General features: G+C 36.4%; 1 protein-coding gene across 1 annotated transcript; it reads left to right on the top strand.

The window, feature by feature from the left end:
- On the top strand, positions 1–26,489 carry LOC120352786. The gene is made up of 7 exons (XM_039435030.1): positions 1–70; positions 921–1,348; positions 4,793–5,025; positions 6,093–6,212; positions 21,132–21,751; positions 23,615–23,874; positions 26,270–26,489. Exons 1-7 carry the CDS (start codon positions 66–68, stop codon positions 26,470–26,472), a joined length of 1,869 nt encoding a protein of 622 aa, XP_039290964.1. The 5' UTR covers positions 1–65; the 3' UTR covers positions 26,473–26,489.
- Positions 26,490–27,442: the final 953 nt, after the last annotated feature.

Genomic DNA, 27,442 nt, shown 5'->3' with positions numbered 1-27,442 from the left:
GCCGTAAAAAACCTAAACAAGCAAATAGAGTGGATTTACTGAAGAGAGCAGAAAACGTGTTTAATATGAGGTAAGATTTGTAACAGTTTCAAAATTAGTTGATTATTTACTTTTCAGATTCAATATTAATTATATTATCATTCTTATGAATTTCTCTTATTTATTAAAACCAAACAATGTTTTGTAAGAGTAAGACAAGTAGCTTGTTTCCATTAGGGTTTTTCCTCTCGAGGAAAATTATAATATAATATGAAGAGATACAAACTCTATATATAAAAAGAGACAAACTCTTGAATTCAATTCTATTTTTAATTTATTTAAATGTAAACTAATGTTCACCCACTTTTAATTATTAGTACATAGTCTAAAGCTAGACATAGCATATGAGTGACTTGAGACATAGTCTAGGACACACGAGCTTTGATATTGATCAATATTCATATTGTTCCATTATGTTCTAGATGTGATATTTGTATTACTTTGGTAACTGTGTTGCTTCTGAAGAACTCAGAAGTCGTTGCAATAAAATGGTCCTATCTATCTATCAAGTCTACAGCTCAAGTCACACTTACGCGACTCAGGTCGAGAAGAGACCCGACTCTAGTCGAGAGCATATGTTTTCATATGGTGACAGTCAGACCAGTCGATTCTAGTCTCCGCGACAGTCGAGACTCGACTCTAGTCGAGAGCATGTGTTTCCAAATGGTGTCAGTCGCGGAGACTAGAATCGACTGGTCTGAGTGTCACCATATGAAAACACATGCTCTCGACTAGAGTCGAGTCTCTTCACGACCTGAGTCGCGTGAGTGTGAGTTGAGCCTTATTATTCTTGAAATTTTCAAGTTTTGTGTGCTTTCTAATTAGGTTTTGAAAGAGAAATTGAAAGCTAGTAATTAATCAGATTCCCTCCATTTCCACAGGAAAGAAAACATGAGCATAATAGACCTGACAGACGACAACAAGATGGCCTCCGACAAACTCGATATGGCGTCCGAAATCATCGACCTCTCCTCAACAACAACCGACAATTTTCAGCCTCTAAAACCTTTCCCCAGTCCTCAGAGAAATGTCCTACAAGACATGACAAACCTGCACAGTTCACCTGTTAAGGTCAACTCTTCAAGGTCACAGGTTAATCCAAGGTCACCTGTGAAGGTCATCGACCTCGACACCAACTCCACCATCTTGGATCAGTCGGTTTCCAAGATGGCAGCCGAGCGTCCGAGGGCAACCAATGAGAGGGAAATGAGTTTTTCGAATTTGGAAATTAGCAGTGATTCGTTCATGGTGGGACCTCTGTCTAGGAGTACATCGATTGAGGATATTGCAAAGGCTATTAATGATAGTTGTGAGTAATTTATAGTATTTTCAATATAATTCAGTTGTGATCAATTCTATATTTTTAATGTATTGGTTTTTTCCCATATATTTGATATTATTCTTTATTCAATCATAGATCTCTCATAATCTTTATCATGAATCTTGAGTCAATCATATTCTTTTTTCAATCATAGATCTCTCATAATCTTTATCATGAATCTTAAGTTAATCATATTCTTTATTCAATCATAGATCTCTCATAATCTTTATCATGAATCTTAAGTGAATCATATTAATCTTTTTGACCCCGCTGCACAAAAGCCTGTTGACTTGTAATCATAATTAAATTGCACGACAACCAATCGTAGAAAGTTTTTCTGAGAAGAAGGCTTCTCTGATTGGTTCTAGTTTCATTCAATAGGGATTAAAAGTTAACATAATTTTGTGCAACCGGGTGTCAGTGTTAAATTATTGAAGGAGTGGAGTGAGTTCCTACTGGTTACAGTGAGGTTAGTCCGTTTATTGGTTTGTATGTTTGACGATTACTTTCGATAGCTTTCATCGATCAACTACAAATTTTCAATACATTTTCTTTGAATTATAATACAGATCGAGTTCGTTGCCCAACGAAATTTATAGCACTTACTCCTTTGTCCTTTTTAAGGATGTAACAGAATGACATTGAATAAGAAAACAATTTGCAGTAATTATTTATTTATCAATAGCTGGTAACCCTTAATCCAGCGCCCCCTGTGGGTTGGGGAACTTTGAGTCGATCATCGTACTCAAGAATGTGTTGAAAACCAGAATTCACCCACAGTATCCATGCTTGTCGTAGAAGGCGACTAAAATGGACCTCTAGGCAACTCCAGAAGTTGCATTGCCTTCAAACCCACGAGATCTGCCCCATCAGGGCAGTTTCGGAGGGGCAAAAAGAAAAACCCAAGAGACCAGAGATGGGTGAAACTCCAGGCACAAATGCGGGACAAGAGGCTGAGTCGAGGGTGGCCAGGTGCCCTAGAGGCAATTTGGGGACCCTCCTTCAGCGGAAGGACCTATAAAGATGCCAGGAGTGAAACTCACGTAGGTCACGATTTTGTGGGTGGAGAGTCCAAAACTCAACACTGCTCAGAGAAGGGCGGCCATTCAGGCAAAACTTCTTGGAGAGGTGACGCTACTGACCCTGCTGAGTTTTGGAGGGGCAAAAACAAAAACCCAAGAGACCAGAGATGGGTGAAACTCCAGGCACAAATGTGGGTCATGAGGCTGAGTCGAGGGTGGCCGGGCGCCGGGTGCCCTAGAGGAAGTTTGGCGTCCCCTCTCTCAGCGGAAGGACCTACAAAAAGACCAAGAGTGGAACTCACGTAGGTCACGAGTTTTGGGTGGAGTGACCAAGCCTTACCATTGCTCAAAGAAGCACGGCCATTTAGGCTAAACTTCTTGGGAGAGGTGAGGCTTCTGACCCTGCGAAGTTTCGGAGGGACAAAAAGAGAAAACCCAAGAGACCAGAGATGGGTGAAACTTCAGGCACAAATTTGGTTCAAGAGGCTGAGTCAGGGGTGGCCGGGTGCCCTGGAGGCAACTTGGCCACCCCTTCCTCTGCGGTAGGACCTTCAAAGTAGGCCAGGAGTGGAACTCACGTAGGTCACGAGGACTAATCAGTCTGAAGAGACTGCCAAGCATATCACACTGGATTGCAACAAGCAACCGGGTGATGAATGGGATGCTAGTATAGGGAAAAATCCTGGTTCTTGTAAAGAACACAGGCATTGGTTTGCCTAACTGACATACTACTTGGGAACACAATAAGCTTCGGTTGACGTGTGGGGTTCTTTGAACCGTTGGATCCTTGAATCCGTCCCTTCAAAAACAATAAACAATAAACCACAAGGTTCTAATTAAAAAAACTTGACTTAGGTTTAATGAAATCTTGAAGAATTTGAAGTAGGTCTTTAATCAACCTCGGTCAATTAAGAATCTATATGCAAAATTTCAAGTTTATCAGTCCATTAGTTCAGACATGATGATGCGTCATTCGTACATTTCCTATCCCGTACGTGTATACGCCAATCATTTTATTTATAATACAGGTTGATTATAAAATGACTTTACAACTTTGAAAGCACATAAATATTAATTGAAATTACTTACAGAATTGAGAAAGGTGTCATTTTGTTTCAAAACACTTCAAGTTTAAGGTGTGGGTATTATTTTGGTTCGATGTGACAGCCGTTGATAATGCAACATACATCCCACCGATAATCGATTTCTGATAGTAAAAGGGCACTTGTTCACCTTGTTCAAAATGACGGTGCACCAGCTTACTTCCACGGAGAAGTTTGGGATTTTCTAGACCATTGCTTTCAACTTCGCAAGGCCAATTGCATAGACACCTCGCTCACTGGATTTAACACCGATGGATTTGTTCCTGTGTGGTTTCATTAAGGATAAGATTCATGTACCGCCTCTACCAGACAATCTTAATGACCTCCGAAATCGGATCACAATCAGATCGCTACGTTTGCACAAGTTACGCCTGATATGCTGGTACGAGTGTGGCAAGAAATCGATTATCGGTGGGATGTATGTTGCATTATCAACGGCTGTCACATCGAACCAAAATAACACCCACACCTTAAACTTGAAGTGTTTTGTAACAAAATGACACCTTTCTCAATTCTGTAGTGATTTCAATAAATATTTATGTGCTTTCAAAGTTGTAATAGTTTACAGATGGAATTAAATAGAGAGTGCATTTATTCAAATGCTAATTAATATATAATAATCCATCTTGTATTATTCAACGAAAATCCTAAATAATGTTGTAAATCAATCACCCCGAAGACTTCTGCTACTGCAGACATTGACAACAGGGTTAAAATATTTTTTTTTGGATAGTAGTTCTCATCGATTTTCCATCTAGCTGTTAACCCTGTTGTCAATGTCTGCAGTAGCAGAAGTCTTCTGGGTGATTTAAAGCATTTATTTAGGATTTTCGTTGAATAATAATTATATTGTAATAGTTTAATTAATTGGACTCAGAAATGAAAGCCAGATGTGTAGGCTTTGTAATCAGTGTGAAGAGACTGCGAAGCATATCATACTGGATTACGAAAGTCTTGGAGCTAGAAGAAGTGCTCTGTTTGGCTGCATTTGGGATGTTGGTATAGGGAAGAAACTCCTGGACCTTGTAAAGGACACGGGAGCTGGTTTGCCTAACATGCTTTGGGACACACAATAAGCTTCGGTTGACGTGTGAGGTTCTCTCTCTGAACCTTTAGATCTTTGAATCCGTCCCCTCAAAAACATAAACATAAGTTGTAATAGTGCTTTTATAATCACTGTATATTATAGATATGCCGGTTTGTAAATTCATCTGTATGTTTCTGTTGAATTCAGTTGAGTTCACCCCGTAAACTTGGACCATTTCCAATCTGATTTAATTAACTTTGATTCGATATTTATTTTCCAGGTAACTCTTCGGTGGTTGATGACCCGGACAACATAAAACTGCGCTACTGCATCGGTAGCATCTGCAACGTCGTGATCACTCTCTCCAACAGCTCTCTCTCCAACAATGTGCACTGCTCCATCTCTCTCATAGAAGTGCTCAAGAACGGGCAGCTGTGTCCCAAGGCCGTCAAAATTATATTCCCGCCCGAGGTGACGCTTGCTCCCGGGGAAACTAAGAAAGTCGAGATACAGGTTGGTGTTTTTCAATGTTTGTGATTAGTAATGAAACGATCGTTAACCGAAACCAATCAAAATGCTAATACTGTTACACAAATCCACTAATTATGAAGGAAAATTAAATTCTCAGTGCCGGTTGCACAACAGCCGGTTTACTTTTAACCGTCAGTCAATTCAATTCAATTTTAATTTATTAAAAACACACAAAACAAGACAAAACAAAATTACAAAGATTTACGAAACAAATAAAACACAATAAAATGTTACAAATATAAAAAACCATGGGCTTAGTGTTTGGGTGTGTTAATTCCACGAGAACCAATCAGAGAAGCCGTCTTTTATAAACGCCTTCTCTGATTGGTTCTCGTGGAATTAATCACGGTTAAAATTTAACCGGCTGTTGTGCAACCGGGCCTACGTACATTATTTATTCCATGGAGAAACTTGATAGTTCCCCGTATGAATTAACTAGTACCCTAATTACATTTGAGTATCACATTTTATTCTTCAGAGAAACAAAAAAGGTATTAGTTTATTAAATAAAAAATCTTATCATTACATTCTATCATAGTTAAAATGACCACATACCTTAATACTTCTGCAACTGTATATTAACAAAATATAGAAATATTGAATATCATCCACTTTCATGTAATTGCTACTAGTATTTACATGGAAATATAAATCAAAGTTCCCTGTATTATATTTCTCACATGTTTCAACTATCAAAAACTCACTTGAAAATTACATTAATAGTCGAATCATGTTGTGAGAAATAAAATTTTTAATAAAACAAAATAAAACTTGTAGCACCCTTTATTTACTAATAAATAAAGGGTGCTACAAGTTTTATTTTGTTTTATTAATTTAAAAGCAGCCCATTTCAATAAGTGTTTTATAAAATTTTTAATATATAAGAGAAATATAATCTCTGTATAGTAGCGCTCATAGAATTTCCATCTAGCTGTTTAGCTGTTGTCAATATTTGCAGTAGCAGAAGTCTTCGGGGTGATTAACAGCATTCAATTGGGATTTTCGTTTAATAATATTCATTTAATTTCAATTGTGATTTTGATTACTAGGTGATACCATTTGCGATTGGAGTATTGGACATTGCAATGCAGGTTGATGAGGTAGAGGAGAACTCTGATGATCTTCGCTCATTTCTATGTACAGTTACGTTGAGAAGCGAGAAACCTAGGGTGAGTTGAAGATATTATATTCTATTTTCATTCGCATTAAAAAATTCTGGTGTGGTACACTCACTCAACTTTCCTTGCTCATTGAACTGTGAGCCTCATTCTTAAAAGAGAATAATTTAGAGGAATAACATAATGACGATTGGCGGCAACATATTTGAAACTAAGATCAGACTACTGTATATGTTGTAACATATTAAATCTGGGTAGACAAAAAGCCCTAACAGAAACAGTAATAGGTCTGAAATAAAGTAACTGGCTAATATCGCCAAATAGATAATAACTAAGATTAGATAGCATCAGCTTATTCTGGCTAAATGGTACAAGAACCTAAAAAGGATTTGAAGGAAGTTTATTGCTCATAAATAGATTATTATATAAAATATTTGAAGATTGAGGTTATGTACATGTATTCACGGATCGGTGACCTAGAGATCGATCAAACCGAGGAACGTAGAATCTGACCAAAACCCCTTGGCAGAGCTTTATTGCAATCAGATGGTGTGCAATGTGAAAAAACACCTGTCCACGTGGCTAATTATTAGGTAGCATGGAATTAATATTAATGTATAGAATATTAACTAGCATGCAAAGAGCATAAATAAAAACCAAATAAAAATAATTTAATGTATTCAGGAAATAAGAGTTACCAGGCGCATGAATACCGAATAAAATTTGCATGCACCAATAGTAAAACGGCAGTTAATAGGCGGCAACTGTAGGCCAGTTCAAAAATATTTCTATATATTTATATAAATGTACTAGATTTTGTGTTAAAATTTGTGTAATCTATGTTATCGATATGGCTCGAATGCAAAGAAATTATTAATCATATAATCTAAGCAATATTTTGGTATTTTTTGTAAGATCTATTTGAACCTAAATGGCGGAGGACTAAGATATTTAAATTTTATGCTAATTTGAAAGTCGGAAAGAGGATCTGTAAAACTTGAGAAGGAAGAACCAGCACTCGCCAGCCAAATGCCACCATAAGAGGACCCCAAATATTTTAGAGCGAAGTACCTTACTAATGATTTTGTAAAAGTTAAAGTTAAGTAAATTATTAAATTTCTTAAAAGACTTCGTGATGCTATTGTGAAGCAGAAGTCATTTTCATTTTGAATTAAACTTATAATCCCTTGGAGGAGACGATTCCGGCTACCATATTCCCGGACCACATGGAGTTGGATCGACATCGGCGGCTTACAAGAAGATTTTCGACACGTGAGTGATTAAATTTGAATTAGTGATGGGCGCCCTAGTGCTTCGAATTAATCTGATGATCAAAGCTAGCTCGCCGAAAGGGTTTTATTATAAATTGAGAAATTAATAAGAGTAATACTTGCGCAAGTAAAATTAGTATTAAAGGTATTTATTGAAAGCAAAATATAGATCAATATTTTAGAAATTCTATTAAATCAAAGAAGTACGAAATCTAGGCTATTAAAACATATGCATATAATATTTAATTTTTGCAATACAATTTGCGATAATTTATTATAGTTCTAATTCACTAGATGAATGGCTCTACCTATTCCGTCAGGTGCCGAATCTTGCACCCTGAGATAAAAATATATATTCGATACAAATAAATCTACTAATACTAGAGATTTTAATATATATATATATTGGATTATTAGTGGCTAATTTATCAAGCTGATCTTAGAGCACATATTTTTTGATTGAATTATCCAAGTCGACAAGTATTAGCAAGCGCATATCGCAACTACATGCACAGAATGCATATGATTTTAAGATAAAGGCACATGGTAATGATTCGTGCCATAAATCTAGAATATAAAGTTAGCCTGTGATATTTTTATTGATTTCAATTATTGTTCTATTTTTATATTATATTTTTTTTATCGCTCTATATATATTTTTTGCCTCGACTGATCTTTGCATTATTTATGTAATATATGTATGAAACTTTCATGGTGTGCAATTTATTTTTTATTCCTCAACTCTATAGTATAAGTATCATTTATATATATATTTATTATTTATTGAATTACAAGAGTTATTGGAGAAGCCCATATCTAGGCCTATCAAGATTTTTTAAGACTGAATACTATTAGAAAACCACGACCTAATTATATCAAATCTCATGCTTTACCGACTGATGCCAAGCAGGAGGCTAATCGTTATTTAAATATAAAGAATAACGTGACACAAAGACATGTCGTACCAACGTGGGACTGATGATGAGAGCCAAGCTCATTGAATAATTATTTGAAATTAAGTCAATAACCATATTGAAAATTATAGATAACTTATACGAGTTGTGAGGAAAACTGGCGAAGGGAAATTTGTATTACTTTTTGGGGAAACAAGAGCTTTAAATAGAGAGAAATTATATGTTTTAAAGAAAATTTTATATTATTAGTACTGTGAAAAATTACATGTTTATAAAGAGAGATTATATTTTATAAGCCTAAACTGCTATTACTTTCTAGTCAAAAATATATTAGGTGTTTAAGCCGGTTGGAAAATAAGTCGCAGCCTGTAAACTAGCCAAGAATAATCAACAAAACATTGGGGGCGCTAGAGCATTGTAAAAAACTTAAGTATAAATACCTTGTTGTAAGAGTATCCAAACACTTTACACATCACTGTTCACTGTAAGTCCCGGTTTGTGTCTCTTTTTTAAGCATCTTCGCTTATCATTTTTGTCACTGTTTAATTAGCATTTATCATATTTGACATAATGAATCACACTCCCGCAAACTCTGAAGTTTCATATATGTACGGCGGTTGCACAGATCCCACTTTGTCGACTCCAAGCACATCAAACCCCACCACGGTAGATGCCAATACGCCACGAGAAAGGGAACCAGGAAGCGTCGGGTCGATAGTCTTCGATCCACCAGGTCTGCAACCTCTATCATCCACTCGAATCGACGCCGCTGACACACCATTGAATCAACGGATAGTAGAGATCAACTTTGAAGGGGGCGAGGAGCAGCCTGCCGAACCCGCATCTCCAGAGGCCGAGTCACATCTGAGCAAACAAAGTCTATTTTCAGTCACAGAGCTAGATCCTTTTCAAAAGGTAATGATGGAACAAACTAGCAGTATGTTCAATATTATGCTACAAAACACAATGGACAAAATGATGCAGGAGATTAAAAAAGAGAATGTGGAAATGAAAGAGGCAAATAAGCAAACAATGGAACAGGGCATGAAAGAGACAGCGGGCGCTATAAAATCAGTAGAACGACGGTTGGATACTATTGAGGCTAAAGTAGAGAATCATAGGGAAGAATTAAAAGCAATGATAAATCTACAGAAAGAAAGTCAGGATAAAGTTACGGCAGGATTATCGGAAAGGTTGGATACGGTTACATGTGAGCTCAACGAAAGGATAGATAACCTAACCATACAAATCACTACACCCATTCAGGATATAACCAATAACATTAAGGCCGATTGCCACCAAGAAATCCACAAACAAATTACCGTTGCCAATCAAACTTAACAACTACAGTTGACAAAAATATTAACAGTATTAAAGAAATACAAAATAAACAGATTAATATGTCCACAAAAATGAACCAACTGCAAGGTAGCATCAATCAAAATACTGAAACCTGTAAAGCTTTAAACGGAACTCTACTAATTCAAAAATCCACTCTGACTCAATTAAATCAAGAAGTAAACGCAAATAAAATTACACATAATAGTCAATGGCAGATAACACAGGAAAAAATAACAGCATTAGAAAATCATATTCAACAACGACCTCAAGGGATTCAAACAGACAACCTCAACGTACATAGTATATTACAAGGACTAGGAAAATTTGATAATACTGATCGCCATTTGCAACCTCAACCATTCATTGATCAGATAAAATTAGTACAAACTCTTGCACCTACCTCTTGGAATTTTTGGCGTCTTCGTTTGACTAATTTATTGATTGGCGAACCCCTGATGTTCTTTCGGAGTAGAGCCCATGAATTTACATCATTGGATGAGTTTGTAGCTGTCTTCCTGGAACAGTATTGGAGCAGAAGTAAACAGTTGGACGTGCTAGCGGACATCATATCATGCGAGTTCAACCCTAACTTAGACGGTGCATGTACCACTTTCGTCACTGCCCTACAGTTTAAAAATTCTCAATTGAGCGAGCCCATTAATGAATCGGCATTAGCAAGTATTATTTTAAAGAAGCTACCGTATCAAGTTAGAATGGCACTCGCCACACAACCCATTACTGATTGCAAGCAGCTGATAATCATTTATATGGCATACAGTCTGCAATGGCAATATCAACCACCGCTCAGACCAGAGATACGCATCAAATCAACATAATTCAAAATTTAATCCGCATAACAGCCAAAAATATGAACCGGTATCATATGATCGCTACCGATCTGCTCCTCAATTTGAACGCCGCTATGAGCACAGGCAAAATGGTAATTGGAATAATGAAAAATTTCAAAATCGTACAACCAACCACTATGCCCAGCAGAGCAATCGTAAGAATCACTATGATGGCCGTGATCGATTAAACTCACATAATAATCACACACAAAACAATTACAACAGAAATTATAAACCGCCACCTCAACAAGTAAGTACAAATTATACACTAGCACATGCAATAGGATTGAATAAACAAAAAACACAAGATAACCCACCACTAAACACAGAGAAGACTACAGCTAAAAAATTACGAATACATGATAACCCCGATACAACCCACGCAAGCTCAGAAAAAATAGATAGAGAAAATAAAGATACTACAGCATCATATACCACCTTTGTGAACGGTTTACCGAAAATATTAGAAAAACAGAAGTCAATACAAGACAGCCTACCATCAAAAAACCGCCGCCAACAATGCAATTAAAACCAGCCGCAAGCAACAACCAATTTTAAGTATATTGTTTCCCGCCGAAGACCCATCACCGCAGGAAGAGCAGCCCGCATATCCAGAGACCGCCACCATACTACCGGTTTTGACCACCACCATGCATCCGCACACAGAGCCTACACCTGCGCATCATTCCACCACACGGCAAACCAAGGACCCCATGGAAGAACGAGAAGACGGACTACCGGACAAAAGGAGCGACCACCGCAAGGCCCGGAGACGGAGGCGCCCGAGGACACCCGACCGACATCAGGACGGAGAGGACGGCATACGGGAGAAGAAGAACATGCATCACAAGGCCCGGAGGCGGAAGAAGCGACGAAGGAGGAACCGCGCGCGCGCATACCGGCCGCATGCACGCTTCAAGAGGCAAGGAAGAACACCGGACCGACACCGAGGAGGACAGGAGCGGACCGACGGCGTGCATCCGCGGCACATACGTTTTAAAGGCTATGATCAGCGATGCGACCGGCAAAATGGACGTAATAAATGTGATAAAAACGGATCGAATGAATGGAACAAAACCGGAGCTGCTTACGAAACTACCATGGATTCATGTTGGATTAAAAATGGAACTAAAAGTACTATTATGGATTCATGCTGGGAAAATAATGGAGTGGACTACTTGTGGAGGTTAATTAAGAATAAACGGTGTTTGAGAAGAATGGAAGCAATAAAAAGTTATAGTAATAAAATGGAAGTGAATAGTTATTATATGATGAGAGATTATGCTATTAAAAGATAATAAATGTTTTGATATTGTGTGTAATGTTGGTTATGGCTGTGATATTAATAAAAGTGTGTTGCAGATATGATGAAAATATTATATTGTTATTATTAAATGAATCTATGATTGATAATTGGAAATTAATATTATAAAAATGTTTATTGTTGTAAGCCTAATGAGTTATAATGAGCCGAAATCAAGAGTATTAAATGAAAATGAAAGGAATGATGAGTTAAGAGTGCAGGATGAATCGGAAAAGAACAGATTAAAAGAAATTATTATTAAAGGAACAAGGAGTTATTTGAAAGAATACACGAGATACAAGGGCTTTAAATTTATGATGAAAAAATTATCAATAGGACAGCCTCACAAATCAACAGCAGATAACCTAGCCAGCCTACAACAGCTACAAGCAGAAAACCAAAAGATACGGGAAAGCCACGAAATTTCTACAAACCACATCACAGAATTTGAAATAAATATGATAAGAAATCAATGAAAACATTATTATCAAACCGATTACTAACCTTCCTTAATAAATTTAATATTGGTATAGGACCTCGTGGCAACAATCCAATGTTTAATTCCTTCCAGCCGTTAGAAGCCTGCAATAAGGAAAAGAACAATTTTTAAATATGTAATTAAATTATATACATCAGATAAAAAAGGACACAAGCGGGGATAATAAAATTAAAATTTGTTAATTACCTTTTTAAGAGAAAAAATTGAGCAGTTAGGTTAATAATTATGAAATTCGACAGCAAATTATGTAGAACCAGTGACCAGCTGGGCAAGGCCACCTGAATCAAATATGTAATGCCTGCAAACATATGATTATGAAAAAGTATGTACCCAAAATGTTATTTATTATTGTTATTTATTATATTTATTAATGTCGTATATTTATTTATATGTTTTATATTTATTACTTTTAATTATGCCACGTTTGTTACCTGAAAAGACTTAAAGTGAATACAAGCTACCAAAAAACCAAAGAGCCATTAGCAAAAGAAAAGTATTGTACCTGATGTATAGAAAATTATTTATATTAAGACCTAAGAAATACTATAAGATATAAGCCCAGAAGTTTTGTGAATCGAAATTATTGTCTAAAAGGAATCATTTATGAGAATTATGAAATGTGTGTAGTTAGGTTGGCGGCCCTGCAAGCGGCGAATTTAAAAATTACTATATGTTAAGTGTTGTCAGGAGGAGTACGTTTAGAAGTTTATATTTATGATATTTTATGTGTGTTGAGGAGGAGAATTTGTTATTGTATTTGATAAAGGTATAAAGGAGATGCAGCAAATATGTCTGCGAACTGTGATAGAAGTATGAGAGTATAATTTATAAATAAAGTATAGTGTATATCGATGTATTGAAGGGTGGGTTTTCATTAAAAACATTGTGATTCTCAAATATTTTGAATTCAAACCCAGGGGCGCGTGTAACATATTAAATCTGGGTAGACAAAAAGCCCTAACAGAAACAGTAATAGGTCTGAAAATAAAGTAACTGGCTAATATCGCCAATAGATAATAACTAAGATTAGATAGCATCAGCTTATTCTGGCTAAATGGTACAAGAACCTAAAAAGGATTTGAAGGAAGTTTATTGCTCATAAATAGATTATTATATAAAATATTTGAAGATTGAGGTTATGTACATGTATTCACGGATCGGTGACCTAGAGATCGATCAAACCGAGGAACGTAGAATCTGACCAAAACCCCTTGGCAGAGCTTTATTGCAATCAGATGGTGTGCAATGTGAAAAAACACCTGTCCACGTGGCTAATTATTAGGTAGCATGGAATTAATATTAATGTATAGAATATTAACTAGCATGCAAAGAGCATAAATAAAAAACCAAATAAAAATAATTTAATGTATTCAGGAAATAAGAGTTACCAGGCGCATGAATACCGAATAAAATTTGCATGCACCAATAGTAAAACGGCAGTTAATAGGCGGCAACTGTAGGCCAGTTCAAAAATATTTCTATATATTTATATAAATGTACTAGATTTTGTGTTAAAATTTGTGTAATCTATGTTATCGATATGGCTCGAATGCAAAGAAATTATTAATCATATAATCTAAGCAATATTTTGGTATTTTTTGTAAGATCTATTTGAACCTAATGGCGGAGGACTAAGATATTTAAATTTTATGCTAATTTGAAAGTCGGAAAGAGGATCTGTAAAACTTGAGAAGGAAGAACCAGCACTCGCCAGCCAAATGCCACCATAAGAGGACCCCAAATATTTTAGAGCGAAGTACCTTACTAATGATTTTGTAAAAGTTAAAGTTAAAGTAAATTATTAAATTTCTTAAAAGACTTCGTGATGCTATTGTGAAGCAGAAGTCATTTTCATTTTTAATTAAATTTATAACCCCTTGGAGGAGACGATTCCGGCTACCATATTCCCGGACCACATGGAGTTGGATCGACATCGGCGGCTTACAAGAAGATTTTCGACACGTGAGTGATTAAATTTGAATTAGTGATGGGCGCCCTAGTGCTTCGAATTAATCTGATGATCAAAGCTAGCTCGCCGAAAGGGTTTTATTATAAATTGAGAAATTAATAAGAGTAATACTTGCGCAAGTAAAATTAGTATTAAAGGTATTTATTTGAAAGAAAAATATAGATCAATATTTTAGAAATTCTATTAAATCAAAGAAGTACGAAATCTAGGCTATTAAAACATATGCATATAATATTTAATTTTTTTGCAATACAATTTGCGATAATTTATTATAGTTCTAATTCACTAGATGAATGGCTCTACCTATTCCGTCAGGTGCCGAATCTTGCACCCTGAGATAAAAATATATATTCGATACAAATAAATCTACTAAATACTAGAGATTTTAATATATATATATATTTGGATTATTAGTGGCTAATTTATCAAGCTGATCTTAGAGCACATATTTTTGATTGAATTATCCAAGTCGACAAGTATTAGCAAGCGCATATCGCAACTACATGCAACAGAATGCATATGATTTTAAGATAAAGGCACATGGTAATGATTCGTGCCATAAATCTAGAATATAAAGTTAGCCTGTGATATTTTTATTGATTTCAATTATTGTTCTATTTTTATATTATATTTTTTTTTATCGCTCTATATATATTTTTTGCCTCGACTGATCTTTGCATTATTTATGTAATATATGTATGAAACTTTCATGGTGTGCAATTTATTTTTTATTCCTCAACTCTATAGTATAAGTATCATTTATATATATATTTATTATTTATTGAATTACAAGAGTTATTGGAGAAGCCCATATCTAGGCCTATCAAGATTTTTTAAGACTGAATACTATTAGAAAACCACGACCTAATATATCAAATCTCATGCTTTACCGACTGATGCCAAGCAGGAGGCTAATCGTTATTCAAATATAAAGAATAACGTGACAATGTGTATATATAATTGTTTTCAGAGTACTTTTGTGTAAATTGTGAAATTCGATGATTTTTTTAAAAGTCGTCAAAACAGCTTTTCTACAGATTGAATATCTCGACTATGTGTTCTGTTTATAAACTGCTCTACCTACCTACCTCATGCACGAGAAGGAGTTTACAAAGTCCATTTCTCAAGGATGGGGTGGACCCCTTCAGTTTCCAAGGGAAAAGACTAAACAGGGTATGAATTTGAAATAAATCAGTCAAGTCATTTTCGAGAAAATTGTGAAAAACATGGTTTTTTAGTAATCATCCGCCATTTTTCTCAAGAATACTACGCAGCTCCTGCAATTTTCCCAGAAATGAGACTAACGTCAGTTGATAGGGCTCATAAATAGCTATACATTGTATAAATTTGAAGAAAATGGTTAGAGCCGTTTTCGAGAAAATCGTGAAAAACATGGTTTTTTAGTAATTATCCGCCATTTTTCTCAAGAATATTACGGAGCTCCTGAAATTTTCCCAGAAATGAGACTAATGCCAGTTGATAGGGCTTATAATAGCTATCCATGGTATAATTTGAAGAAAATCGTTGAAGCCGTTTTCGAGAAAACCGTGAAAAACATGGTTTTTTAGTAATCATCCGCCATTTTTCTCAAGAATATTACGGAGCTCCTGAAATTTTCCCAGGATTGAGACTCATGCCAGTTGATAGAGCTTATAAATAGCTATCCATGGTATAAATTTGAAGAAAATCGTTGAAGCCGTTTTCGAGAAAACCGTGAAAAACATGGTTTTTTTTGCATTATCCGCCATTTTTCTCAAGAATATTACGGAGCTCCTGAAATTTTCCCAGAAATGAGACTAATGCCAGTTGATAGGGCTTATAAATAGCTATCCATGGTATAAATTTGAAGAAAATCGTTAGAGCCGTTTTCTCATGGTATAAGGACCTTAAGTTTAAAATTTCAAGTCAATCGGTTGATTAGAAATGGAGTTATCGTGTTCACAGACATACACACACACCACACACACACACACACACCACACACACACACACACACACACACACACACAGACCAACACCCCAAAATCATGTTTTTGGACTCAGGGGGGCCTTGAAACGTATAGAAAACTTGAAATTAGGGTACCTTAATTTTTTTTGAAAGCAATACTTTCCTTACCTATGGTAATAGGGCAAGGAAAGTAAAAAAAAAAACGGTCAGTAGCACAGACATATCTTTATAAATCCTTGAAGTAATCATCCGTCATCTCATCATCATCATCATCTGTCCCATCATCATCATCTGTCTCATTACCCAAGCAGAGCACAAGCCACGCAGAGCAAAAAAACAAATAGGAAATTAATGTACATTTACTTAACTGCTATGAGCACCGTGGATTTTATTTTTAAGAGTGCTCACATAACAAGTCCAGGACAAAAGTTTATAACAGTGTTATTTAATAATTGTAATATCACAGATCAACAGTTAGGGCCAAGCCACATGAAGCGTTTTTCAGGCGTTTTCAAACGAGTCGACAGGGCAGGCAGCCCTTCGATTGGCTGATTGGGTTGGCGTTCGGGAATCAGCTGATAATCTGCCAATCGGAGTGCTTTCTGCCCTGTCGACTCATCTGAAAACACCTGAAAAACCGCTTTGTATAGCTTGACCTTTACCAATACCTACTATTACTTCAGGCCCCACAACTAATTAATAACATCATAACATGTAGATTGATTCTTCCTAGAATCATAGTAGTAGTCTCTACTAGCTTATTAATGTATGATCTCTAATTTTTGTTACTGTATTGATTTTTATTTGGTAAAATACTATCTAAATTCCAGATTAAAGACATTTCTATTCTATCAAAAAGGAATTTTAATGAAATAAAATCACTTTATTCCACAAATGCAATAATTTCTTCATAATTTTAGCTTGATAGACATATTCGATTCAGTGATAGAGCTATTGATAAATTTATCTCAACCGAAAATACTTAATAATTATAGCCTGTATCAGAATCAAATGAGAGGTAAATCGAAGGTAAACCAAATTAGATGTTAAGCTGCGTACACATATTCGCGCTTCCAACCCGCACCGAGCACGCTCCTCCCTCGTACCGCCCTCGTACCACCATCGAACCACAGTCGCTCCTCCCCCGCACACATCATGAACGTTACGGAAGATGTTAGATCTTCTCGCGTTCCCCGGTCGAACCACTGTTGCTCCCCGGTCGATCATCAATCGCTCTGCTGGAGTGACGTTCGGTCTTGGAGCAGAGCGAAAGTCTGTACGCACCTTTACTCTTTTTTAGGAAAGAGGCTCCCACAGACTTGATCACAATAAATCTGTTGTACAGAGAAAGAAACCAATCAGGGTGTTTTTCAGTTAGGTGAAACCTTCAATCTTATGATGTTATGGACAGTTCCAACACTTGTATTTACTTTTTGATTTATTAGTTCAAAAGTTCTTTCACACACTTTATTTACTCAGTTCTTTTACACTCTAATTGTACTGCTATTTACATTTTATTTACACTGTTCTTTCACACTTTAATTAAATGCTCATCTCACACTTTATTTAAACTGTTCTTTCACACTTTAATTTGATGTTCCTCTCTTACTTTATTTACACTGTTCTTTCACACTTTAATTGAATGTTCCTCTCTTACTTTATTTACACTGTTCTTTCACACTTTAATTGGATGTTCCTCTCTTACTTTATTTACACTGTTCTTTTACACTTCATGTAAACTGTTGTTTTGTTGGATTAAGGTTCTTTCTTCTTATCGCTTGTATACATTTTCGTTTGAAAGTTTAATCTCTCGGAAAGAGGTTGCAGAAGAAACCTTTGGAGTCTTGTTATAATTCCCGCGACAATTAGGTACACAATAACAGAATCCTATTAGGACTATTTAAACCCCTAAATTTACCATTACTTTTCACACACACAAATATTGGAAGAATGATGAACAAACCAAATTCATTGAAATGGAAGACCGTGAAAATAGAATTCGTAATTGGAATTTTGTTGGTTACCATAATCAGATGTGATAACAAGCATCAGCGCTCTTATTTCGCTTGCCTATCGCCAGTAGATCATTGATCTACATGTGATAACGTCATAGTTTATCATAGCTTCAGTTGTGGGGCCTGAAGTGATAGTAGGTATTGCCCTTACTCTCTTCTCTGATGACAAGATACATGCCAATAAATGATTGATTGATTTCTCAGAGTATAGCAAGGTCAACGCAACTTTACGGCGGATTCTCACATATCAGTGACCGACACAGTGAATATTATAATTCCCATGAGTTTTAATGGGACTATTCACATTCAGCCCGGCCGAGTGAGTATGAATAATCCCATTTGAACTTTGGAAATAGTTATTTGTGCAACTAGTGCGCAAAGTGACAGTTTGCTGCACCGAAAGAAACGTTTACGCCCGAGCCGTAGGCGAGGGCGGAATGGTTTCTTGAGTGCAGCAGAGAACTTTGCGCACGTATTTCACATTAAGTTTTTCCTACAGTTACCATGAATATGAAAGTGGGTAATTATGGTTAAATTTGCCTGAAATCCATCAAATGTTTTTCTGTGTAATTTTATTATTGATAAAACCTTAATCCTAAAATCCTAAGTCCTCGTTGTCCTTGGTTATAATATATAATGAATAATAATTAGCGCGTTGTGCTTGGTTGCACCTCTGCTCACTATAGCAGCCACAGCAGTCACTGTTACCAACTTCATTTTGATTTTGCTGCACTGTTGCTCCATATAACCTACTAATTTTTTGCGTTGCCATGTTGCAAATCTGGAGTGCAGAAAAATTTTTCCCGCACTAGAGCGGAAAAGTGATTCTTTGCGTTCTGTAATCAGTGCAGCAATGGCCACTTTTCAACGTAACTAGGAAAAATATTTTCACTGTACCGATTTCATATTTCAAGGCTATTAATATTTTCACTTGCACAGGTGTTGAGAATTCAGCTTTACTGTGTAGAAAATTATGATGAAAGAATAACGATACTTCACCTACTTCCAAGGGGACTTGGAACTTTGAATAAGGTGTGATCACATTAAATTCGTATATGTGCTAGTGCACGTTAGATCATGCATGAGCCGAAAAACAAAATCTGGAAAGTGCCAACACGTTGTGACTTGCATGTAGCTGCTAACACTGAACGCAACCAGTGCGTGCATTCGTTCAGTGTGAGTGTTCCTATTGCTCTTTCCATAGTATGGTTCTCATATGCGCGCTTGGTTATGCACAACCAAGCGTGCACTTGCACATATAAGCATTCAATGTAATCTCATGATATAGGGCGTACAAACTGGTCGTCACTACAGGGATTAGGTTTATCAATTAACCTTCTCCGGTACCCATTTCTTTCTTAGCCTCCCTACATCTCTTTTCCGTGTAGGTCTATAGTTTTGCACTTCATGGGGCATTCTTCCAGGTGGCATTCTATCCAAATGACTGTACCAGTTGCGTCTATTTTGTATTATTCTTAGGTTTATCAACCTGCTCCGGTACCCATTTCTTTCTTGGCCTCCCTACATCTCTTTTTCCAGTAGGTCTATAGTTTTGGACTTCAAGGGGCATTCCTCCAGGTGGCATTCTATCCAAATGACTGCACCAGTTGCGTCTATTTTGTATTATTCTTAGGTTATCAACCTGCTCCGGTACCATTTCTTTCTTGGCCTCCCTACATCTCTTTTTCCAGTAGGTCTATAGTTTTGGACTTCAAGGGGCATTCCTCCAGGTGGCATTCTATCCAAATGACTGCACCAGTTGCGTCTATTTTGTATTATTCTTTCATGCAGAGGAGCAACCGATAAAACCTGCCTTATATCAGTATTTCTGATTCTATCAACTCTAGCGCAGCCAAATACACTCCTTAGAAACCTCATTCCTGCAGCTTGAACTCGACTGTCCATTCTCCGTGTGTGAATTCAATTCTCACTTCCATATAGGAGAGTCGGAACTGCAATAGTATTATAGAACTTTATTCTCGTTTCTTGTCTTCTTTTATTTTTGAGGTTTCTATGTATAGTGCCACATATTATAGATCATATGCTGATAGTGAATGTTTTTGTGATTTTTCTGGCTTCAAATTTATCAAGTTTTTTAATTTATTAATGCATTTTCAAGTGTAATAATAATTTGTTGCATCTTTCTGATCAACCGAGATACAAAATTTTTAGAATAATGTATATTTGGACTGTAAATTTTTGTGATCTTTATAAAAGTGTTTTCATAACCTCATTTGGACTATTTTTATCAAAATTAGGGAGAGGAACAGTTTTGGGTTTATCTGTTGATTCTCTCCCAATCATTAATTTGATGTTGTGATTAAGGAATGTAATAATAAATGTAAATGTAAATAAATATTTTCTGAAACTTTGATATTTTTTTGTACACATCAATATCTGTATCATTATGTTACATCATTACCAAGATAGTTGAAATTTTTCACTTGTTCTATTACTTTTCCATTCAATTCTATTTTAGTTCTGATTGGATATTTTCCTTTGAATGCCATTGATTCGGTTTTTATAACTGATACTCTCAAATTTTAATTTTCAGCAACTCTTCCGACATGAAAACTAATTTTTAATTTTTGTCAACATAAATATTAAATGAAGTCTGCGATATACAACAACCTTGTCTAACCCCTTTGTTTATGCCAATGTCATCAGTCAAACCCCCCTTTATATGCAGACGAATTGTAGTATCCATGTAAAGGCTCTGTAGAGATTGAATGATATGTTTTAACTGGTATAACTCCCAATTCATTCAAATGTAACTCATATTTTTCCAGTTTTCTAAAGGCATACGCGAGCTTAATACATGTATCCTTGTATTTCAAGTAATTTTGTTCGTTTTTTTTTCAGTTGATAATCACCAAAATCCCCAACGACGAATACGACAACGCCGAAATCGACTTCGGACTTCTACCCGAGGAAAGCCTTCGCAAGTCCGTCATCAGCATCGAAAACGTAGGCAACGTGAAAGTGCCTCTAAACTTGACAGTCACCGACAACTCTTCGAAATTCCAAGTGTTCCACCTGCAAGAAACCGACAAATCCGAGGTATTCGAGAAACTCGTCATCCTAGACCCGGGTGAACGACTCGAGGAACCTGTCTACTGTTTCACCCCTCCTCTCGAACATACAAACCTTTCTCAACCTTCCCGACAAATCACGGGGGAACTGTGCGTGTCGTTGGCTAGTATAGTTCGTGAAACCACAAAATTCGCAAGGTTCCAACTGAAAACAACGGTAGGGTACACTCGGGTGCTCATAAGTCCCAACTGTAACCCGCTGGTAGTGCCGGCGTATGAGAAGAGGCCCCTGCTGATTAGGAACGCGAGTGTACTTCCGGTGACCTTGAACCTGGTGGTGGAGGACGCTGACTTCCGGTTGGAGAGAGATGTCATAAGGTTGGAGTCGAAGGAGGATGGGAATATCTTGGTGGAGTATTCGCCGATGCAGTTCAAGAATAATATGAAGAAGTGAGTGAATTTAATTCAGTCTGAATATAATTTCTTCATTTCAAATGTGTTATAGTGAGGTCCACGTTATAATGGCAGTATTTGTTTATCAATGTAGTAATATAATAAACAACATAATTAATCTCAATTATGAAAACTCATTATTGAATCATTGGAAAATATAATTTCTTGACGATTAAAATATAATTGATTGTTTTAAATGAGAATGAACAGTAATATTACATCAGATATACCGACCGGTATCAGCTATCCTCTATCCTTGGCAGTGGCAAGGCAGAGAATCGGCTACGCTGTTCTCTTATCTTTCTCCACTGCCATTAAACGTGGACCTCACTGTAGTAAAATATCACTAATCCGTTTGCACAAAAACACAAACGTGTTCAAACACCTAACGATGTTTCTTTGAAATGAAACATGTTTGTGTTTTTCTCTAAATAAATACGTGATATCGACTAAATTTGTTGATTGTTGTTGAAATAGATATCAGTGATGATGCTGTTGATTGTGTGCTGTATTGATGTGTTCAAAATTCATTTATTCATTTAATAATAGACAAATCTTAGAAATGTTTCGGAGAGGATTAAAAGTGTCAACCCAATACTGTTTCCTCTCCCGAATTTCAATGGAATCATGAATTTGAAATAAGAATATTGAATCAATCTGTTTCTCTTTCATCGTCATGTGCAATGTATCTGCTTCATTGCGTATTTCATTTGAATCACGGCATTTCTTATGGTAAACTTTTTTCTTTCGTATTAATTTATCAATATCGGGGACCGAGCTACGCTCTGGAGTACAAAAGCATAAAAAATATATTACGAAAGAAGAAATTATAGTAACATTCATACAGAAATGTTCTTTCTAATCGCAGTAAATTGAAATTCATTCCCAGAGGAATGCAAAAATTTCCCTCACAAAGGCCCAGTTGCACAAAAGCCGGTTAAATTTTAATCCTGATTAACTTCACGTGAACCAAATCAGAGAAGACAATTTCAAAAAGATGGATCTACTGGAATTAATCAGGATTGAAAATAACCCGGCTTTTTGCAACGGCACTAAGTACCTGATTGAATGATAACAAAAGTTCAACAGCTGAATCATAATTTTGACACAGTCTCACACACATGAACTCGCTCACTCACTTCCATCACCAACAGACGACGAAATAATTATTATCAGCTGTTTTTTCGAAGATGAATTATAATAATCCCTTTAATGTCCTTCAGCGAGTTTTCCAAGGGATGAGACCTAGTACAATCGAATTTTTATATTAAATACCTACTATGTTCTGAATTTCGTGAGAATCGTTAGAGCCGTTTTCGAGATCCGGTGAAATACAAACATATAAACATCTAAACATATAAACATAAGTTGCTCTTTTAATAGTATAGGATAGGATAATTGAAGATCGATAATCGATAGTTTCTAATAACTCAATCAATAAATTGAATTACTCATAATATGTACTGTGAGTTTTATTTTCTTTTAAAAAAATAATATATTCACTCATATTATCTTTGAATTTCAGTCTCTTACAATTTAGTTCTTAGTTTCTTACAAGTCTCGTTGAAACGTCTATTCATAGACCGCATGAAATGAAGTTGACACCATTGATCACATGAAGGAACACAAATTAGAGAAAAAAAACTGTTTCGAATTTCATAATTGTATGGAAATCGTTCTGTTTGTATGATATTTTTTAATTTACACCCTTTTCACGTCATTTCCTCTAATATCTTTTCCGAGACCAACATTTTATTAATTTTACATCCTTTTCACTACATTTCCCCTAAGAACTTTTTCAAGACCAACCTTTTATCAAGTTTACATTATTTTCACGACAAATCTCACCAACTTTTCCAGATCCAGTCGCCTGTGGCTATGCATAGACTCGACCGAAACGCGCTACGAGGTGAAAATGATCGGCCAGTGCAACTCACTCGACCAAAACCTCATCTCCAGTTCGACCGGCGGCGACTCGGTCGTGCGACACGACTCAGTCGCGCGACCCAAATCGGTCGCGTCGATCATGACTGCGTCATCGACTTCGCCGCAAGGCTCCAAGACGGCCACGCCCTATACCTCAAGGTCATCATCGCCTTGCAGCAGTAATTTGTCTACCGGTGAGTTGATCGAAAATGAATTGTACGAATTTTCCAATTTTCTCGAGTTGAACATTTTTGTAATGAAGATGAATTGTATCAAGCTCTAAGCGAATACAAATACAAGATCTTTCCACATTAACATTTCTTGTACTTCAAAAATTTATGCGTTTCTAAAATTAAACTGTCCCAAACACCTGTAAAGTCTTATAAAGATACAGAATCATTCATACGCAAAAGTCCTTTGTACTTGAAAAATTAATGGGAGTTTTAGATGATTTTTATGAATTCAATTGAGAGTAAATAGCCTATAATGTCTTAAACAGATCTCAGTATGGGATTCTTAATAGGCCTACATACAAGTATTTTATACTTCAATTTTACTTTCCTTGCCCTATTACCATTGGTAAGGAAAGTATTGCTTTCCGAAAAAAATTAATGTACCCCAATTTCTAAATTTCTATACGTTTCAAGGTCCCCTGAGTCCAAAAACATGATTTTTGGGTGTTGGTCTGTGTGTGTGTGTGTGTGTGTGTGTGTGTGTGTGTGTGTGTGTGTGTGTGTGTGTGTGTGTGTGTGTGTATGTGTGTGTATGTGTGTATGTCTGTGAACACGATAACTCTAAACTAAAAAAGTGGTTTTTGGGTATTGGTCTGTGTGTGTGTGTATAGCTGCGTACACATATTCGTGCTTCCAACCCGCACCGAGCACGCTCCTCCCTCGTACCGCCCTAGTACCGCCCTCGTACCACCATCGAACCACAGTCGGACCGCCCACGCACCCATCATGAACGTTACGGAAGATGTTAGATCTTCTCGCGTTCCCCGGTCGAACCACTGTTGCACCCCGGTCGATCATCAATCGCTCTGCTGGAGTGACGTTCGGTTGCGGAGCAGAGCGACAGTCTGTACGCACCTTAAGTATGAGTGTATGTGCGTCTGTGTACACGATATCTCATCTCCCATTAACGGAATAACTTGAAATTTGGAACTTGAGGTCCTTACACTATAAGGATCCGACACGAACAATTTCGATAAAATGCAATTCAAGATGGCGGCTAAAATTGCAAAAATGTTGTCAAAAACAGGGTTTTTCGCGATTTTCTCAAAAACGGCTCAAACGATTTTGATCAAATTCATACCTAAAATAGTCATTGATAAGCTCTATCAACTACCACAAGTCCCATATATGTAAAAATTTCAGGAGCTGCACCCCATCTATGCAAAGTTTGATTTTAGATTCCCAATTATCAGGCTTCAGATACAGTTTAAACAAAAAATTTCAAGTGAAAAAGATTGAGCATGAAAATCTCTACAATTAATGTTCAGTAACATTTTCACCTAAAATTGAAAATAAGCTCGATGTTCGAGAAAATAAGATTATTAAATTGCAAACTGTTATTAAATCATTCACTATGAAGAGATAGCAGACTTCGTGTGTCTGCAGCGTTATTGTCCTGTCACCAGCTGGCTTAGATCTTTAAATAGTAGACTTGAGTTGCGCGGGAACACTAACGTCAGTTGATCAATTTTCATAACGGCAAGGAAAGTTGTGTGAGTGCAGTCAGTTTCATTTTTGTATAATCAAATTCCAAAAATAGTACACAAAACCTATAACGTTCTGTAAATACATATTTTATTTTGTGGAACCGTACCGTAATTGAGGTGAATTATGTTTTTTCGTCATAGTGGATTATAATTCCACTATATTCGGTAATTTAAAACACTATAATTAATGATTATTGTTTGTTTCATTTAAGCGAAAGTCAGTTAGAAAGCAATTGTACAATTGTGCTTATTTCTTCTAATTAAAACTATCCTTCAACATTTATTGACTGAAAGCAGTGAGGACTATGTCTCAACTCGGATTTTCTTTTGTCTGTCTGTATGTAACGCAATTACGGCCAAACGCGTTAATAGAATTCCATGAGATTTGACAGGAATATTCCTTATTTAACTGCGCGTCGATGCATACACAATGTTATTTTGTAATTTTGAATTTTTAGGATAATATGTAAGAAAATGGAATCTCGTCCATACTCTGATATCACTATCATCTACTCTGAAGATAGGATTAATCAGACTGTGGAATTATTCATAATCAATCAGCTGACAAGTGGATTATTCATTGCATACATTACACAGATTTCTGGAGAAGCTGGTGAACAGGTGACACCAGATACTTGTGAATGAGAAAATTGCGTGAGTCTACTATTCACAGACTACTAATATAACTTGTTATAATTTTATATGTTTCAAGTTATCCTATTTTTGCGAATGACATCTATTGCTGTTCTTGAAGAACATGTGATAATAAATTTGACTATGAGATTGTATCTTATTTTCTATTCGGTTTTTTTTTTGTTCTCTTGCAAACCTATTTAAGCTATATTGATTTTTTAAACGGTGTTCGACAGAAAAAGGATCACTAGATCTCGCCTCTACACACAGTGCCCTGGTCTGGACCAGCTGCCCTCTGCAGGTTGCTGAACGAAAAGGATGTGTTCTAAGGAACAAAAACAGTTATAAAGAGAAGTTGCTGTTATCTATTGTCGATAATTCCGGTTGCTACAAGGTGAGAATTTCGATTAAATTTATAAATTATTATCCATTGCTATAAGTATTTTGACAAATAAGTTACATGGAAATCTTCAGGTACATAAATAAATATCACAATCAAGAACGTAATAAAGTCAATTATTTACACAACTTGCAGAAGATTATTAGGGTGGCCACTAACGACTGGACAAGTGTGTTGAACTTACTTGATACTCTTGTTGTCGTTGTCGAAGACTGGGGATTCCAGATAGACAGTGTCATGAACAAGGTTGGTTGGTAGCCATATTGGTTAGTCGTTGGAGTAGAACTGATTCAAAAAAGTGGCTCATCCTCAAGCTCAGCAAATGAGTAGAGTCTGTCGTTCAGCTTTAGCTTCACTGTGCTCTTTATATCTCTTGGTAGATTTCAGTTTATCTCTTGGTAGATTTCTCACTTCGCTGGGCAGCCTGTTGAACATCCGAATGGCTGCTGCTGGGTAGCTGTTGTAGGTGCTGCTCAATCGTGTGTGGGATGCCTCAAGGTCAGCAGCTCGGCGCGTATTGTGGCTGTGGATTTCACCTCTTCTCGTCCAGGCTTCCTGGTTGTCCATCAGGTGTGAGAGTGAGCAGAACATGGTGAGGACCCCCATACCCTTGAAGAGAGGTTTACAGTGTATGAACACATGTTCGTCGTACATGTTGTGTCATGTGTCATCAGCGAAAGGCTTCTAACAAAATCTGTTAGGTTAGGTTTTTGTGTATTACCTACTTTTTTGTTGTTTATTCTTTCTTCGCTGCTCTATTTGAGGTTAAATTATTTTTGCGTCATTATAATTTTAATTTTCCAGTGGTTTATTATATGATATTGATTGTTTGTTTTTAGTTAGAAACTGCTGTCAAAACGGCTCTTTTTTGTTTGAAACCTTTCACGTGAATGTATTTTTCGTCCAAAGACATGATGTTTGTTCACACATGTTCATCACACTTGTCCTGTCTCAAGTGACCACCCTTAACCTAGCTCCGTAGTGCAGGCTGGATGCTTGTCTGACTCGG

Source organism: Nilaparvata lugens, chromosome 8, assembly GCF_014356525.2.
Source record: "Nilaparvata lugens isolate BPH chromosome 8, ASM1435652v1, whole genome shotgun sequence".
Taxonomy (NCBI): Eukaryota; Metazoa; Arthropoda; class Insecta; order Hemiptera; family Delphacidae; genus Nilaparvata; species Nilaparvata lugens.
This window is presented reverse-complemented; position numbering and strand designations above follow the sequence as displayed.

Coding starts and splice junctions, on each gene's coding strand:
- LOC120352786 (XM_039435030.1), top strand. Junction 1,349..4,792: donor AAAGGCTATTAATGATAGTT/GTGAGTAATTTA, acceptor TTTATTTTCCAG/GTAACTCTTCGGTGGTTGAT. Junction 5,026..6,092: donor CTAAGAAAGTCGAGATACAG/GTTGGTGTTTTT, acceptor TTTGATTACTAG/GTGATACCATTTGCGATTGG.